The sequence below is a fragment of the Drosophila rhopaloa genome, unplaced genomic scaffold (assembly GCF_018152115.1).
Source record: "Drosophila rhopaloa isolate 14029-0021.01 unplaced genomic scaffold, ASM1815211v1 contig_115, whole genome shotgun sequence".
Lineage (NCBI taxonomy): Eukaryota > Metazoa > Arthropoda > Insecta > Diptera > Drosophilidae > Drosophila > Drosophila rhopaloa.
The window spans coordinates 9,879,852-9,894,305 of NW_025334990.1; the positions used below are offsets into that span (position 1 = coordinate 9,879,852).

Consider the following 14,454-nt stretch of genomic DNA (forward strand, 5'->3'; position numbering starts at 1 on the left):
GATTTATTTGACACCATTATGAACGCTTATTAAAATATTTAACTGTCTTAATAATTCTAAAGTCAACTGATTACGATGTTAAAATAAAGACAATATAATTTTTTTTAATATTTAACCGATAAAAAAATAATACTTATTTATTAAGAACCTGCATATAGTTCGATTTGGCCCATTTCATCTTATGAGTATATTAAATCTGCAACCTATAAAAGAGTTTTGGAACAGTTTCATTTAGATAGGACTTGGCTATATCGCCTCGACTGTCGATGTTAAAATCTCAAATAAAAATTGTAATACCGAAAAAGTAGGCAGAAATTATTTTAAGTGTACAAACTTTATTCAGTAATTCACCAACCTCTTAACAATCAAATGGGTAAACAGCTCAGTCGCAATGGGGCATCACATTAAAGAGGGCCGACATAAGCTGGAGGTAGTCCTCTTCCACCATCTGAACCTGCGACAATTCACAATAACCGTGCTCCGAGGGCGGGGGAAAAAACTGCAGGTCGATGGCGGCCAGTTCGTCCTCCAAGAAGGCATCGCCAGCCTGCTGAGCGGGATATAATCGCTTTCGGCTGTCTTTGTGCTCCAGCGTCGACGACATGGTAGCACCTTGGCTCGCTACAATGGGACTCAGTTCGCTTGACATGTCAAAGTTATGTGGCGGTGGAGTACGTTGCTGTTGCTGCAGGTGTAGTCTGCGAACCACATTAACCCTCAGCTCATTTGTGTTTGTGTTGCTACGACGGACAATATCTAAACTGCGTGATGAACTGGGCGAACTCCTTGCCGGATCAGCAAACTTGACCTTGTAGTGTCCATGCTTACGTCGCAGCCACGGACTCCTGTTTTCCTTGTAATCCAATATCACCTTGCGGCGCACAAACTCATTAAAAATCACCAACTCGTTGCTAATGTCCCGGCGCACAATCTGTTTCCAGCGTGGTTCCAGATCCGGCGACCGGATTATGTAAATAGCCTGCGAGGCCACCAACATGAGCAGGTGCTCCAAAGCCAGCAGACAAAGCTGTCCGTCCATGTTGGAGAGCAGCTCACTGGCTGGGCAACTGACGGAAGAAATCGAGACGCTGGATAAGGATTTGGAGAAGGTGCGGTTCGTCTGATTGCCCACGCAGATGTCTGCATCGTCGTTGTCTCCGGATTGCTCCACATTAGGCAGTGTATTAAGGGGTACCTCACTGAAGCCATAGTTTTGCTGCGGTTAAAAAAATATAATTACAAAATGGTCCGCAGTATGATGGTCATCTACATACCATATTTAAAGCTTTCACGTATATGTTAACCAAGTTGAGAATAATTCCAAATGTGAGCGTAAGATTTTCTTCGTTCAATTTAGGGGCCCCAAACTTTACATCTAGCAATGCTGAGTATTTGGAGGGCTCATATACACTGCAGCAAAGAAGTTCCATCAAATCGGGACTGAATCTCAGCAAGGACTTTACACAGTAAATAATTATATCCGTGAGGCTATAATTATTAAGGGTGAACAAAACAATCAAAAATCTGAAAGTATAAGATTTAAAAGGTAAACTTACTCATTACAGGCGGAGATGAGTTCGTCATCAATTATTATAGCCTCGGTGCTGCGCAGGATTTCCAGTTGCGATCGTCTACCAGCCAGGAGGCACTTTAAATTTCTTTGCTGATGGAACAAAGATGAACTGTGGCACAATAATCCTTGAACTGCACGCTGTTGTAATAAAATTTAAAGAATTACATTTGTAGTCAAGAGATTTATCTTCATTGAACCCACCATTATATTGACAAGCGACAAATCGTTATCCTGCTTCCACTCTTTGTGGTGCTCCGTCAGGCTGGCCACCATTGAAACAGCTGCCTTTATCAACTGCATGGCTGCTGGTTCCAGAGATTGCTTGCTCAGCAGCAAGGCATCCTCAAGATAGACCGCATGAATGCCAACAAACTGGAAAGCCTCTTTCAGGAAACATTTCTTGTGCTTTTCGTAGATGATGGTAACGAACTCGATACCCCTGGCGTAAACAGGCCACCACTGCTCCACAGTCCAGCGCTCTGAATCCGCCGGCGACGGCTTAGTAAACTCATACTTCGACTGCAAAAGTTCCCTCGGTGGCAGTAGATTGAGCCACAAATACTCTCCCACATCGCAGTGCAGGAACTCCACAGAGCAATGGCCCTTGGCGAACACAATTAGCACATCCAGCAGTTGGACACTAAGCACTTGTTTGCTAAACAAAGGCAACGTTTTGGAGACGCAGCGCACGAGCCGTTGGAACAACCGAACCGAAACAAATGGCAGATCCCAGTTCCCGGGACCATCATTATGGAATATGGTGGCCACCGCCTTCAGAAGATTGAGGCACAGGATCAGTGAGTTGGTTGAAGCCTTGCTGTCTGAACTGTCCGAAATATTCAGGCATTGTGATTTTTCCAGGCTCACCGAGTTCTCCATGTGCTGCAGCTCACTGCAGATAATGCCTACGACGGAGTTGAGAAAACGCAGGGCGATTGACGAGTCCCGGATGAGTAAGTCGGTGTAAAGATGTGTGCACTTGGTCACAATGGCCAAGCAGGCCTCTTTGGCCCTTACATGCTGATCTTCATAGCAAGAGCAAATCCGACTCATTAGCTGCAGAAGCAGTTCCATCAGTTCCTGCTCTTCATCCGCGCTGTTTGTGTACGAGTGCTTGAATTGGAGCAGAAGAAACACATACAGTTCAGCCAGGATGATAAACGGACGCATGTCCTCCAGATAGTGAGAGCGATCCACCAAGACTTTAAGACACTTTTGGGCCATCAGTTTGAACTGAGCCTCGGGTATAGTCATAAACTTGGGCTGCTTTTTAAGCAGAATGACGATCAGATCCTTAAAAGCCTGGAGGCAGCAGATCCAGTCGGGCAGCTCGTCCGAGGAAGTTAAATCATTTTGAGCAGGAACCATGGGCATGTTGAATACGTAATTTAGCCAGGGCTTGAAATGCTTCGGCTCAAAGAACTTGTTCATCACATCCAGAAGGGCGGTATTGCTTCCATTCCCCGTGTAAACTTCTATGGATATGATATTTAGGAGTTGTGTGTAGATCCTAACATTCGTCTGAAGCTCGGAAAAGAGCGGTGCGCAGAGCTTCTCCCAAAACAGCTTGTCTTTCAGCAGTTCGTCTACTAGCATCTGAAGATTGTGCTTCCAGAGCGAGTGGAAGATGTTCATGATTTTGCCAGGAAGTGCCTGCTGAATGGTCAAAGGCTCCACTTGAAGGACATCCAGAAACTCTCGCATATAAGTGACGATGCTCTCTCCAATATTAGGAACACATTCCTTGCCGAAGAAGGAGCGGGAGCGTTTGTCTTGGGCGTAGTTTACCTTGAAGAAAGCCTCGGTTACGCCCGGTTGCTTGGCAATGCAAGCATCTACCAGCTCCAGTATAGCTAGCTTGATAGAATCGCTCTCCAACTCATCAGGCAACTTTTGCATAAAGGTCAATCGGATTTGATCTGCCTCCATGTCCAAACAGGCCAAAAGAGACATGTTGAACTCAAGTGCGATTCTCTTCAGAAGGCGACAAGACAGGATCGGAAGCCATCTATCAAATATGTTGCTCATATAGCTGCATACTGTGGGAATGATCCGCAGAGTGTCCCGTTGCTTGGGTTGTGTGTATATTAGCGCTTCCAGGGGAGATAGGGTTTCACTGTTTCCATATACCTTGTCCTTTAGCCGAAGCAGCTGCATAAGGATGCGCATGGAAAGACGTACCAGCATCATCAAGCCGTGCGGCTGCTGTTGCATCCAATTAGTCTCCAACTCCATGGTGTACTGCACGTAGGCATTGCCCACACCCACAAATCTGAACGTATAACAAATGAATGAATAGGGATTTTGGGAATAAATATCAATTCTTACCTTAAAAGGATCAGACCATTATCCAAATTCAGAAGCGAATAGACGCACACCTTCACCAAAAGTTCTCGCTGGTCGCACTTGGATCCACTGCTGGTGTTAAACAAGTCCAGTATGTCGCATATAAAGCTCAGAACCTCGAAGTATATTTTGTTCCTTTCCAACTGAGAGCGGAAGTGCCAGGTGTGCAAGTGCGGAAAAACATCCCTCAGCAGGAATATCAAACCAGGAATCTCCACCTGGATGTGACGATGCCGTTTTAGCTTAGTGTAGGTGCGCAGGAATCCGAGGTAAGAAAGCAGGAATTCGTAGCGCTCGCTCTTCTTCTCCACATTATCAATGACTGAGCCGAGAAAGCGGGACTCAAAGCCCACTTGACTGGCATTGGCATACATCCTGAAATCAGACTGGGATCCCTGGCTTACGGTGGGCAGGATTTGTAGGTTGCTAATTCGAGAAAATATCTCTTCGTCCACCAGTGGCAGCAGGGCAGTGCACACATTAAGACAACTGGACAGGAGTCCAACAGGTGGGCACTGGACGCTCTTGAACTTGTGCAGCAGATCGACACACATCTCGGTGGGATGCACCATCTCGGCACTGATGCCGGAAACCGATTGACTGAGCTGGATAGCGCTCTCCAGAAATCTCAAGCCAGCTTCTACATGACGGATACGGTCGCTGGATTCAAAATCGCCATGCAGGGCGCCCGTTTCTCGTAGGAGACAGTTAATCTCGTGGTGTAGGGCGTCGAAGAAGTTCACTTGTGTGCGAAAGTGCATAAAGCAGCCGGAGGGATGTTGAATGGCGGTACAACTGGTTCCAGCCGGTATGGTATAGTCGATCCGGGGAAAGGGACGCACACTGGCTACGAGCTCAAATTCATCCGTGTCTACCTCTCTGAGTTTGTGCTGATTTTCATCGTAAAGGAGAGCCAATATGGGCAGGGATTCTAACTGACTCTTTACCTAAATGGTTAAAAGAAATATTTAGATTGATATCTTTAATTAAAAGAGGTTTCTAGCTTACATAGTTGCCTTGTCCACCTTTAGTTAGCGATTGTGCCAGCTTGGACAGATGTGTAAATTCCAGCGGGAAGTTTTCCAGAAGAGTTTTATATAGTGACCGCGGACCATCATCTAAATAAATTTATTTGTTCTAAACATTTTACATATTTAAAGATATAAAATAGTACTTACCTTCCCGACTACAAAAATCTTTAGCTAAGTGAGGCCAGGACACCAGTTCGCAGAGCAGTTCGTAAATGCCCTCATACCGGGCGCAGCTGCCATCGCCATCAAATAGGTTGCACATGTATCCCACTTGGTTGTAAATGGTCTTGCGTACAATCCGCGATAGCATCGAATCATCGGCGTACATGGAATGCCTTGCTACTAGGTGTAGTTGGACAAAACATTTTAGATCCACGGCCCGCTTGCCCAACTGCCGGCACCGAAGCAAACTGGAGGCGTCGTCGGCATCGTTGGTGCCACGCAGGCGGAGTAACATCCACACCAGAAGTAGTGGGCCATGCTCCGGTCGATGGTGCATGCTGGCAATGTCCACCTGCAAGTCCTCAATCAGCTTTTCAATCAAATTTGAGTTTTCCTGCGGGTTCTCAAAATCGAGACACTTTAGAATGAGCATTAGCTCCGAGTACGTGAGGCTGCGGATCAGCTCCTGGTGATAGGCTTGGCTGTCGTCCAGGTAATTTTGTATCTTTCCGAAAGAGTGTTGCTTGCAAGCGGCGAATATCCTCTTGATTTGCTCCAATCCCATGGGCAGGTGCTCCGCCAGCAGGAGAAGAATTTGCAGCACTTCGTTGGTCTCGCGGGCGTTTCTCTCCGACCAGGCAATCAATCGCTCCGCGGAATGGAAGCACTCGCCCGCCATCAGTTTCCTAGGTGGGAGTTCGCTGATCAGGGTTTCCAACTGTTCCAAATAGGAATCCCTCAGACGGGATAGGGTTATCTTTTCTACCACGGCGCGATACTCTTGGTGGTAGGGGTGATTCGGTACCCGGTGGAACACAATCAGGTTCTTGACAATCTTCAGCACTATCATGCGCTCCAAGGAGTAGTAGTGCCGGATGTCCTCGTGCAGCTTGGCCATGTTCGTTTCGGTGGAAATGAGTTGGGTAAGGAGGCTGGCCGAGCCGCGGTACTCCTGCGTGAGGTAGTAGCACAGGATCTCCCAGCACTGTGCGGATTCCAAGTCCAGAAGATCTTGCAGTCGCTCGGTGAAGGGCAGCAGCTTCTCCTGCTTCTTTTCCTTGAGCAGCGTGCCCAGCTGAATGTTGGAGGCACTTTTGGGCTTGAACTGGAGCACACCGGCCTGTAGTTCGGTGGCCACGTTCATCAGTTCCTCGCGCACCGTTTCCTGAGGCGTCTCATAGTGGATTCCGGAGACCATCTGCCAGAGGCGCTTCCAGTCGGTGCTGCGGAGAGTAATTCAAGGAGATTACATGCTGGATTCCTTTAGTTTCTGACTCCAGGTACTTACATGACGCATTTCTCCACCGCGGGCATTGTCTTCGCGCTCTCTTAACAACTATAAATTACAATTATTTAATTATTTAATAACAAACACAATTTTGTTCCACGCGCAAGTCCGCGGTTATGGAGTTGCCACCTAATATTATAAATGCCGGGAAAACGAGCTGGCAGCCTTGACAATGTATCGATATAGCGATAACCAAGTTGTTTAAATTTCCGTTAGAATTTGGTGTTACAGTTTAATTTCAAAAATGTATCTTTTAATTTACCGTAATGGGTTAGATAGTGTTCAATACTTCCTAACTTTCAGGTCTTGTAAAGAGCGTACCAAGTAAAAAAACACTCGAACTTGCGACTTTGGAGATACCACTAGTACAAACTCCAGGGCAACCATCTATCGATATAACGATAAGAAAAAGGCCGTTAGAAAATTGTTGACAGTGGGCGCACCCTAATTGAAAACACAAACTTTCGGTGCACTCTTAAAAAAAGATTATTTTTGTAAATGTTTAACTTTAAATCAGAGAAACGATTTATATTTAATAGTTAACAAAATTTACATAAATATTGCTATACATACTTGGTTGTTTGATAGAAAATCCTCTTTTACGTATGTTAAGTAGGCAACATTAAGTAGCCGAAATCTCATTTTCTGGACACTTGTTATAACTAAGAAAAAGGTAACTTTTGATATGCTATTATTCTTAATAAATATTAGCTATAAGTCATTAAATCGAAATTAAAAACAATGTCTTATTAAAACGAATCCGAAATCGGTATTTCCAAAAGTTACAACCGTGACGTATTTTGGTTTATTAAAGCAAAAACAAAACTAAATAAAATCATTATTATTTTTTAAGTCAATAAATTAATTTACAGTTTTTAAAAATACGCCATTACATGAGTTGAATTCATTTATCCGGCTTTAGAGAAAGAGAAAAACACGACTTAATCGAGTTCTACCATGGTGTGCGGGAACTCAAGAGGTTCGGCTGTGTTTTGTCGTTAGTATTGCCTGACATGTTTAAATTGCAGTGGGACCCTATCAATGCCTAACTGTAGTGTAGCCTTCCAGTGTAGCCGGACTAGAACTATTTAGGTTAGACCTTCCAACCGTCCAGCCATTCCAGTGAGGCTGTGGCTGCGGCTAACAGACCTGCGAAGTCAGAGTGCAAAGTGCGCAGATGCTGCACTCCCCCACCCACTGGACCACCCGGACCACCTACTTCCCCCCTTTCTAGAGCCACCTTTCTACCGGCACAAATACCACTACTCCTTGGCTAGCCGCAGCTTCCCTTTCCAGATCTAAGAGCAAGCGAGAGAGCAAGAGGAGCGGAGAGAGCGCGGAGAGAGTAGGCGCACCACGAAGGAAGTTCTCGATGCCTGGAAGCTGCAGCCCGAAAATTGTCCTGTTAGTACGGGAAAACTATTGACAGGCGAAAGGTCTAAGGCTCACCTATAGGCTGGCAGAAAAAACAGATTAATACCTGAAATCTCCACAGGCCGAATGGCTCAAGTTCAACTGAATGGAGGCAATGCCTCCCAGAGCAACGGAAACAACGTAGAGGATAATGAACGTAAGTCTGCTATTTGGTAAATAAAATCACAATAGGAAATTGAGCGTTTGACAGGAAGGTACATACATAGGTATTGGTGTCTGCACAAGCTTAGACGAAGGACATAGTGTGTGTGGTGTGTCAGGATGTAGATATGTATGTATGTATCATACGTGATGTATGTCAGCGGCAGCTAGCATCTTCGACATAGCTAGGATGCTTTTTGGCCTGGCGTTGGGTGGTAGATTGAAAGAGAGAAAGAAGGACAAGCGAGAGAGCTGGGAGCGCACAAATAATGCTGCGAGAACGCCAGGGCTGCGACAGGAGCGCAAAAGCAACAAGTTTTTGAATTTAATTGCTTTTTCTATTCTAGCTCTTAGAACAAAAAAGGACAGAGTAAAAATTTGACTATTTTATTCTTTCTTGTTGACAATTCAATTATGATAATTTGTCCTTTTTTGTTATATTTCGCCAGGATCTTGAAATATATTAAAATGTGTGCTTTATAATAAAATTCCAAAGTCAATCAACCTATTCACAAATTTTGATTTAAAAACAATATATTTTATCATATCTATAGCCTACCAAATAAGTGATGATGACTTGGAGGACTTGGATGATGATTGTCTGCTGGAAGAGGCGGATACCTCGGGAGCCAATAGTCTAGGGCGTGGTCCCTACGAGCGAGCTTGGACCACAGAGGCCACTAGAGCATTGATCCACATTCGTGGTCCCATGGAGGGAAGCTTCACAGAGGGCAGGTTCGTGGGAGATCATACCCAAAAGTATTTAAAATTACTTAAATCCACCAACCCTTTTCCAGACAAAAAAGGACCGCTCTCTGGTTGCACTGCACCCGGCAACTGCAACGTTTGGGATTTCGATACTCCGCCGCCAAGGTGCAGAAAAAGTGGCACAACATCCTCATCACCTACAATAAGAATTTGAGCAAGAAATACGTATCCGGCTACGTACACTGGGAGTTCTTCGAAGAGATGTTCAAGTATTTGCAGGGAAAGAAGGCCGACTTTGATTTGCAACTACCCCAGCAATCCTTAACAGTGGCACCGGCTCCAACAACTAATGGACAAAACCAAACCCAAGGACTTCCCCAGCAAACTATTCAACTTCAACCCACTCCCGTTAACATAAAACCCGGAACCCCGCAAATGCAGCAGCAAATTCCAACCCAGAGTAGTGCTAAGGAGGGTCAACCATATATCACGCCCGTAGATCAGGTCCTGCTGCAGGCTCAGATGAATCTGGACAGCAAGTCCAACGATGAGTTCGATGAGGATAGCAATAGCATGTCGGAGGTGCGCCAACCTAAGATGGAGTACGATGGCGATCAAGTGGCGGAGGCGGAACGCACCAGCGATTGTAGTCAGCATTTGGAGTCCAATGGCAAGCTCTACGATCTGGCACGACCTATGGGCTCAGTCCCTGGCATCCCCGATGACATCTGGTGGAAGGACTACTTCGAACGCAAACTGGAGGTGGAGCGGGAGAAGATGGAACTTCAGCGGAGTTTGCAGCGCGAACAGGTGCAGATCCAGAAAATGTCTCTCGTGCAGCAGGAACGAATCGAGCGGATGAAGATCGATGCCATCAACAGCCTGACGGCCACGCTGCAGAAACTCGTGGAGGCCAAGTGCCGTAGGGCCTAAGTCAAATCTGTTCCTAATCCCAATCCCTTCCAGAAACTCTCGATAACTTTAGGCTTCTATTTATATGTATCTAGTTGTGTGTGTAAATACAATTTCGGCCAACTAAGAAAATTGCATTACGTTTGCCAGTCAATCTCGAAGATGCTGGCCAGGGAGCTCTGCTTGGATTGAGGTTTCTCCAGGCCAAAGCTAACACTCCAAATATCCGTGGAGAATACCAGACCTTCTCCAGCATTTAGCCGCATTCTCAAACTGGGACACACTCCCTTATCGCAGGGATTTTTGGGATGAAGAACTACTTCAAAGTGTCCACTGAGTTGTTGGATGAGAACCAGACCACGCACATAAATCTCCGACTGTTTTAACTTTTGCTGATGGACTGCTAATAACCAGCTGGAGTAATACGGCGCCAGGTGAAGAGGATAGTAGTAGGGACGTTCCAGGAATAGTCGAGAGGACTTTACCGCCTTCTTCTGGCAGTTTCTTAGTTGAAGATGCCAATTATTCGATGACTGTCCCTGCCAGGAGTGGATCTTGTCCAGAGCTGCCTCTAGGTTGAAAAGCTTTCTCAGCAGCAGATTGCTGGAAACATCACAGGGTTCACTGGACAACCATTGCGGCGATTTCTTCTCTATAAGATTTAGAAGATTAATGATATCCATTTCCAAACCAGCATCTGTTACAATAACAGGTTGTCCCCGATCCAGGTACTCAGATTCCAAAGTGGAGTAGCTTACATTCGAAGCAGTGGCTATTCCCTCTGTTTGAAAATAAGACAAATGAAATAAGGGTAATTTTCTTCAAATTAAACATACCTAAACTTTCACAAAGAGCACAGTTTTGCCATTGGGTCTCATATTTTCCCAATGGAGATGGCTGCTCCTGGACAAGCTGATCTCGTGGAATTAAGCACTTGGCATTATAGTAGGGTGTCCAATCCCAGAGGGGAAGGATCTGAATGAGCAGCAATCGTCCTACTGCACTCGACCACCAACCAAAGGTGTCGCTACATAACCAAAGCAAATAGATAATCACCAAGGGCAGTAGGATAAGACACCATTTCTTAATTCTAGCCAGGCGTATTCTCCAAATCAAAGGTTGACAAATGGCCAGCATTTCCTTTGCTGAAAATTCTTGCTTTTGGCAATTCTCTAAAAATGTTTTCAGCTCCTCCTCCATGTCCTTCGCGCTTTCCCAGACAGAAATTGAATGAATCCTTTTTAGCCAGGAAATTCAATGGTTTTCTAACCACGCACATGCGCGAGATAAGCAATTTCCTCGGAGGAAAACCTAATTTTCTAACTCATTGCGCGCCCAGACGTGCATCTTGGCGATAAGTGGCACAAAGGATGCTTCTATCAGCCGAAAGAAAGTGAAACCATATTGAGCTTTAAGTATTTATTGGCTAGAAATGAAAAAATATTGAATGTTCTGCTTGGGGGAGGTATATTCATTGCGGACTTTCAGATGTTGAGGTTTTCTTTGGTTTTCTTTACTTATCATCACCAAAAGGAGGAGGAGGACCACGTGGGGGCTTGCACTTGGTGAAGAACTCCTTCATATCGGTGCACTCTTGGGAATCATTTCTCACCGAGTCTGGGCAATTCTTCATCAGATTTCGGAACACACAGCCCATTAGGTGGCCGGCATCATGAGGACACAGTGGCAATCCAGGTGGCGGAGAGGGACGTGCTGGTAAATTGGCCTCGAACTCTATAATCTTGGTGGCACATGTGGTGAAGGCCTGTGTGGCAGCGGTCTGCAGGTCGGAACTGTCCTTGAACACCACCTGCAGATAGCTCTTCAGCTTATCCTGATCCAATTTTTGGTTCTGATAGATGCCAGTTTCGTTGAAGATGCAGGAGAAGAAGCACTAAAAGGTGGTAATCCGAGTTATAGTGATCCAAGATCCTGTTCCAGAGATACTCACAGGTGGTGGATGAGGATGATGATGGCGGCGCGTGCTCTCAAAGGATCCAGTGGCCTCTCCATCTGAAGGTGGCGGTGGGGTCATGTCAAACTTTGAACACTTCTGCTTTAACTCGGCGGTGACAAAATCCGGCATGGGGCAGCAGGTTTTGGGATTCACAAACGGGGGACGCTTGCTGCAGTCCACGTCAGCCGAAGCGGCTGCATTCTGTTAATGGATTAGTTATAACCGGGCTGAAATCGCGTGATACCAATTCATCATACCAAGCAGATGCCGACAACGATCAATAATAGTTGCGATTTCGAAAGCATTTTCGGTTTGGCGGCTCAAAATGAAACTGATTCTCCAACAGAAATGTGCCCTCAATTTATAGAACCCACCGAACGATCGAAAAAAAGCAGCAATTGATATATGTTTATAACTATGTGGTATTATAGTCTATTCCCAGCGTGTGCACGTCAATTAACTTTTTTTGTCTGCTCATTTAAGTTTGGTGGCAATTATTTCAATTGGCCAGAAACCATGCAAAAAGGGCTTATATATATCGGATTTATCACCTAATCTAGCACTCACACTCAGTTGCAACTCTTGTGAATAACCTAAAATTTACACGGTGTTATTTAACTTATAATACACGTTTACAGATGGATTCCACAAAGATTACCTTCAGACAGACTAATTAAAAATATTTAAACATGTTTTTATAATATGAATTCAGCCAATAATTACATTTAATGTGACACTAATAAAATATTGTGAAATACTGGTGGTCATGACTAATGAGTAAACAAATTAAATGGCTATATTTTCGGGTGAAGTGATACATGACTCCCATGTCGCAGAAATTCGTTTTAATTTGTGCTTGGTACTGTCATCTATTTAATGTACAGGTAACTTTGAACTAAAGCGGCGGTTCAGCCGCATCCAATGTCGATTCAGTTCATCCTTTGAGGGTCAATTGCGTCACAGCCTCTTTGACGGTGGGATATTGAAACTTGAAGCCCGAGGAGAGGGCTTTCTGGGGCTTGACTTTGGCCCCACTCAGGACAAGAGCTGCCCGCTCTTTGCCAAAGATGGCATGGACCACAAACTCTGGTATGCTGAAGATGCAGGGACGATGCAGGGCTTTGGCAAAGGCCTGTCAAGAAGATGAAATATTACATTCAGATTTTATAATAGGAATTAAGGTGGACCTACTTTGCTGAACTCCAAGTTGCTGACTATTTCGGGAGCCACGGCATTGACCACTCCTGGCACTGGTTTCTCTATGATGTGCTGTATCAAGCTGCACAGATCGTGCATGTGTATCCAGGGCATTATTTGCTTGCCACTGCCCAAAGGGCCTCCGACTCCCAGCTTGAAAGGCAGCCACATAGACTGAACCATTCCACCGCCATGACCCACAACAGCACCGCATCTTAATATGGTCTGGAAAGGATTGAGGGGTCTTATTAATGGGGATTCTAGATATTCTCTACGAGCAACTCACGCATTTGCAATCCTGCTCATCGCCAGTGTGGGCAGCCTCCTCCCAGGCCAAGCACAATCTGGACATGTAATCGAATCCTTGCACCTGGTCCTCCTCGTTGTAAACCTTGGACTCGGACGGTGGATAGTGGCTAACGCCGCAGAAATTCACAAAGGAGCTGACCTGGGGAGCCGCCTTGATGGCCTGAGCCAGTGTTTTGGACGAGTTGATGCGGGAGTTCCAAACGTTCTGCTGGAATCCTGGGGTCCAGCGCCTCGTCGGATCCAGGGTGTTCTGACCCGTGGCATTTACCACAGCGTTCACGGAGTCCGGTATCCCGTTCTTCTCCAGCTCGTGCCAGGTAATGCGCTTGAGACCTGGCATCCGGGAGATCACCGTCACTTCGTAACCCTTTTGGGCCAGGTGCTTCTCCAGATTGCGGCCAATGAAGCCGGTGCCGCCACCTGAGCGAGAATCCGGGTTAGTTCGCCTGGCCAGAGGCCGTGGTTTCCACCTTTGAACCTACCTATCAACGCGTGCCTCGACATGTTTGGCCGAATCTCAAGATGTTAGATGTTAGATGGTTTTTGCGAATTACGACACTTTGCAAACGTAATGTAATCAAAAAACAGCTGATTTTGCAGGCAGTTGCCAGATCAACGCACTTGAATAGGATACTTTGTGCTGCCACTTTTTAAAAACTTTTAAGTCAAAGGCGCGAAAAAAAAAGCAACTTTAAAAGTCGCCTGAAATTGAAATTTAAGTGTTAACATAATTAAAAATATTACAAAATACTTATACAGCCTAACTTTAAGCAAAAATAACATATTTCCATTTGTTTATCTCAAAGAGTAACACTTATAAAATTCAAAACCATGTATAAGTGATTTTTTATAATTAATGACTTCGACTTATAAAAGTTTTCGAGTTATCTTTGATAAGAATTTAAAGATTAATGGATTTAAATATAGATTTTATAACCTGGGATAAGAAGTTAAAGAGCTTCAATGAGGTGAATATCAAATAAAATAATAAATAAGAGCATGTTCTTTACAAAACCAAATATTCGTCACCCATTAAAGTTGTTCAAAAACCGACCCAAGTGACTTACTATCGCAAATGTTCAATGACTTTTCGGGCCGACGACGCGACATCTGCAGAGGCTTTTAGTGTCACTCCCGCACAGCATTTAAAGTGCACCGATAAGCGGAATAAAGGGCAGACACTAAACCTAAATTGCAAGGCGCTTATCGCTTTAAGTTGAGCGTTGAAAGGAGCAGACCCCCCGATCCCAATAAAAGTGCAAATTTCGCATAAAACGCCTGCAGCCAACTATAATACAAGTGGCTATGAAGCTTTCACTCCTTAAGCCAGCTTATATGTACTTCTCTATATATATATATTTATACATATAGTGTATATATGGACAGACATCGGGCA

At 45.0% G+C, this 14,454-nt stretch overlaps 5 protein-coding genes across 5 annotated transcripts; 1 reads left to right on the top strand and 4 right to left on the bottom strand.

Moving 5' to 3' along the window:
* Positions 1–315: 315 nt before the first annotated feature.
* LOC108049480 (nucleoporin Nup188) lies at positions 316–6,519 on the bottom strand. The gene is made up of 8 exons (XM_017130665.1): positions 6,401–6,519; positions 5,098–6,335; positions 4,928–5,037; positions 3,902–4,866; positions 1,775–3,845; positions 1,557–1,711; positions 1,275–1,488; positions 316–1,216 (listed from the first exon to the last, which is right to left on the bottom strand). The coding sequence occupies exons 1-8, from the start codon at positions 6,424–6,426 to the stop codon at positions 383–385; spliced, it is 5,613 nt and encodes a 1,870-aa protein (XP_016986154.1). The 5' UTR covers positions 6,427–6,519; the 3' UTR covers positions 316–382.
* Positions 6,520–7,507: 988 nt separating this feature from the next.
* On the top strand, positions 7,508–9,721 carry LOC108049435. The gene is made up of 4 exons (XM_017130612.2): positions 7,508–7,836; positions 7,896–7,970; positions 8,530–8,710; positions 8,773–9,721. The coding sequence occupies exons 2-4, from the start codon at positions 7,901–7,903 to the stop codon at positions 9,614–9,616; spliced, it is 1,095 nt and encodes a 364-aa protein (XP_016986101.1). The 5' UTR covers positions 7,508–7,836; positions 7,896–7,900; the 3' UTR covers positions 9,617–9,721.
* Positions 9,657–10,795, bottom strand: LOC108049436. The gene is made up of 2 exons (XM_017130613.1): positions 10,432–10,795; positions 9,657–10,376 (listed from the first exon to the last, which is right to left on the bottom strand). The coding sequence occupies exons 1-2, from the start codon at positions 10,793–10,795 to the stop codon at positions 9,733–9,735; spliced, it is 1,008 nt and encodes a 335-aa protein (XP_016986102.1). The 3' UTR covers positions 9,657–9,732.
* Positions 10,796–10,999: 204 nt separating this feature from the next.
* On the bottom strand, positions 11,000–12,109 carry LOC108049506 (general odorant-binding protein 67). The gene is made up of 3 exons (XM_017130710.2): positions 11,810–12,109; positions 11,547–11,753; positions 11,000–11,489 (listed from the first exon to the last, which is right to left on the bottom strand). Exons 1-3 carry the CDS (start codon positions 11,855–11,857, stop codon positions 11,109–11,111), a joined length of 636 nt encoding a protein of 211 aa, XP_016986199.1. The 5' UTR covers positions 11,858–12,109; the 3' UTR covers positions 11,000–11,108.
* A 116-nt stretch (positions 12,110–12,225) lies between these two features.
* LOC108049505 (epimerase family protein SDR39U1) lies at positions 12,226–13,673 on the bottom strand. The gene is made up of 4 exons (XM_017130709.2): positions 13,541–13,673; positions 13,036–13,478; positions 12,744–12,974; positions 12,226–12,684 (listed from the first exon to the last, which is right to left on the bottom strand). The coding sequence occupies exons 1-4, from the start codon at positions 13,560–13,562 to the stop codon at positions 12,487–12,489; spliced, it is 894 nt and encodes a 297-aa protein (XP_016986198.1). The 5' UTR covers positions 13,563–13,673; the 3' UTR covers positions 12,226–12,486.
* Between the last annotated feature and the right edge of the window lie 781 nt (positions 13,674–14,454).

Bases quoted from the DNA above. Each gene is read 5' to 3' on its own strand.
- LOC108049480 (XM_017130665.1), bottom strand. From the start codon at position 6,426: ATGCCCGCGGTGGAGAAATGCGTCAT. The intron at 6,336-6,400 runs GTAAGTACCTGG...TACTCTCCGCAG, and splicing joins GCGGTGGAGAAATGCGTCAT to CACCGACTGGAAGCGCCTCT. The intron at 4,867-4,927 runs GTAAGCTAGAAA...TTAACCATTTAG, and splicing joins AAGGTGGACAAGGCAACTAT to GTAAAGAGTCAGTTAGAATC.
- LOC108049436 (XM_017130613.1), bottom strand. From the start codon at position 10,795: ATGGAGGAGGAGCTGAAAACATTTTTAGAGAATTGCCAAAAGCAAGAA. The intron at 10,377-10,431 runs GTATGTTTAATT...ATTTTCAAACAG, and splicing joins TGCTCTTTGTGAAAGTTTAG to AGGGAATAGCCACTGCTTCG.
- LOC108049505 (XM_017130709.2), bottom strand. From the start codon at position 13,562: ATGTCGAGGCACGCGTTGATAG. The intron at 13,479-13,540 runs GTAGGTTCAAAG...ATTCTCGCTCAG, and splicing joins GTCGAGGCACGCGTTGATAG to GTGGCGGCACCGGCTTCATT. The intron at 12,975-13,035 runs GTGAGTTGCTCG...AATCCTTTCCAG, and splicing joins ATGAGCAGGATTGCAAATGC to ACCATATTAAGATGCGGTGC.
- LOC108049435 (XM_017130612.2), top strand. From the start codon at position 7,901: ATGGCTCAAGTTCAACTGAATGGAGGCAATGCCTCCCAGAGCAACGGA. The intron at 7,971-8,529 runs GTAAGTCTGCTA...TCATATCTATAG, and splicing joins CAACGTAGAGGATAATGAAC to CCTACCAAATAAGTGATGAT. The intron at 8,711-8,772 runs GTTCGTGGGAGA...ACCCTTTTCCAG, and splicing joins GGAAGCTTCACAGAGGGCAG to ACAAAAAAGGACCGCTCTCT.
- LOC108049506 (XM_017130710.2), bottom strand. From the start codon at position 11,857: ATGCTTTCGAAATCGCAACTATTATTGATCGTTGTCGGCATCTGCTTG. The intron at 11,754-11,809 runs GTATGATGAATT...ATCCATTAACAG, and splicing joins TCGTTGTCGGCATCTGCTTG to AATGCAGCCGCTTCGGCTGA. The intron at 11,490-11,546 runs GTGAGTATCTCT...ACCACCTTTTAG, and splicing joins ATCATCCTCATCCACCACCT to TGCTTCTTCTCCTGCATCTT.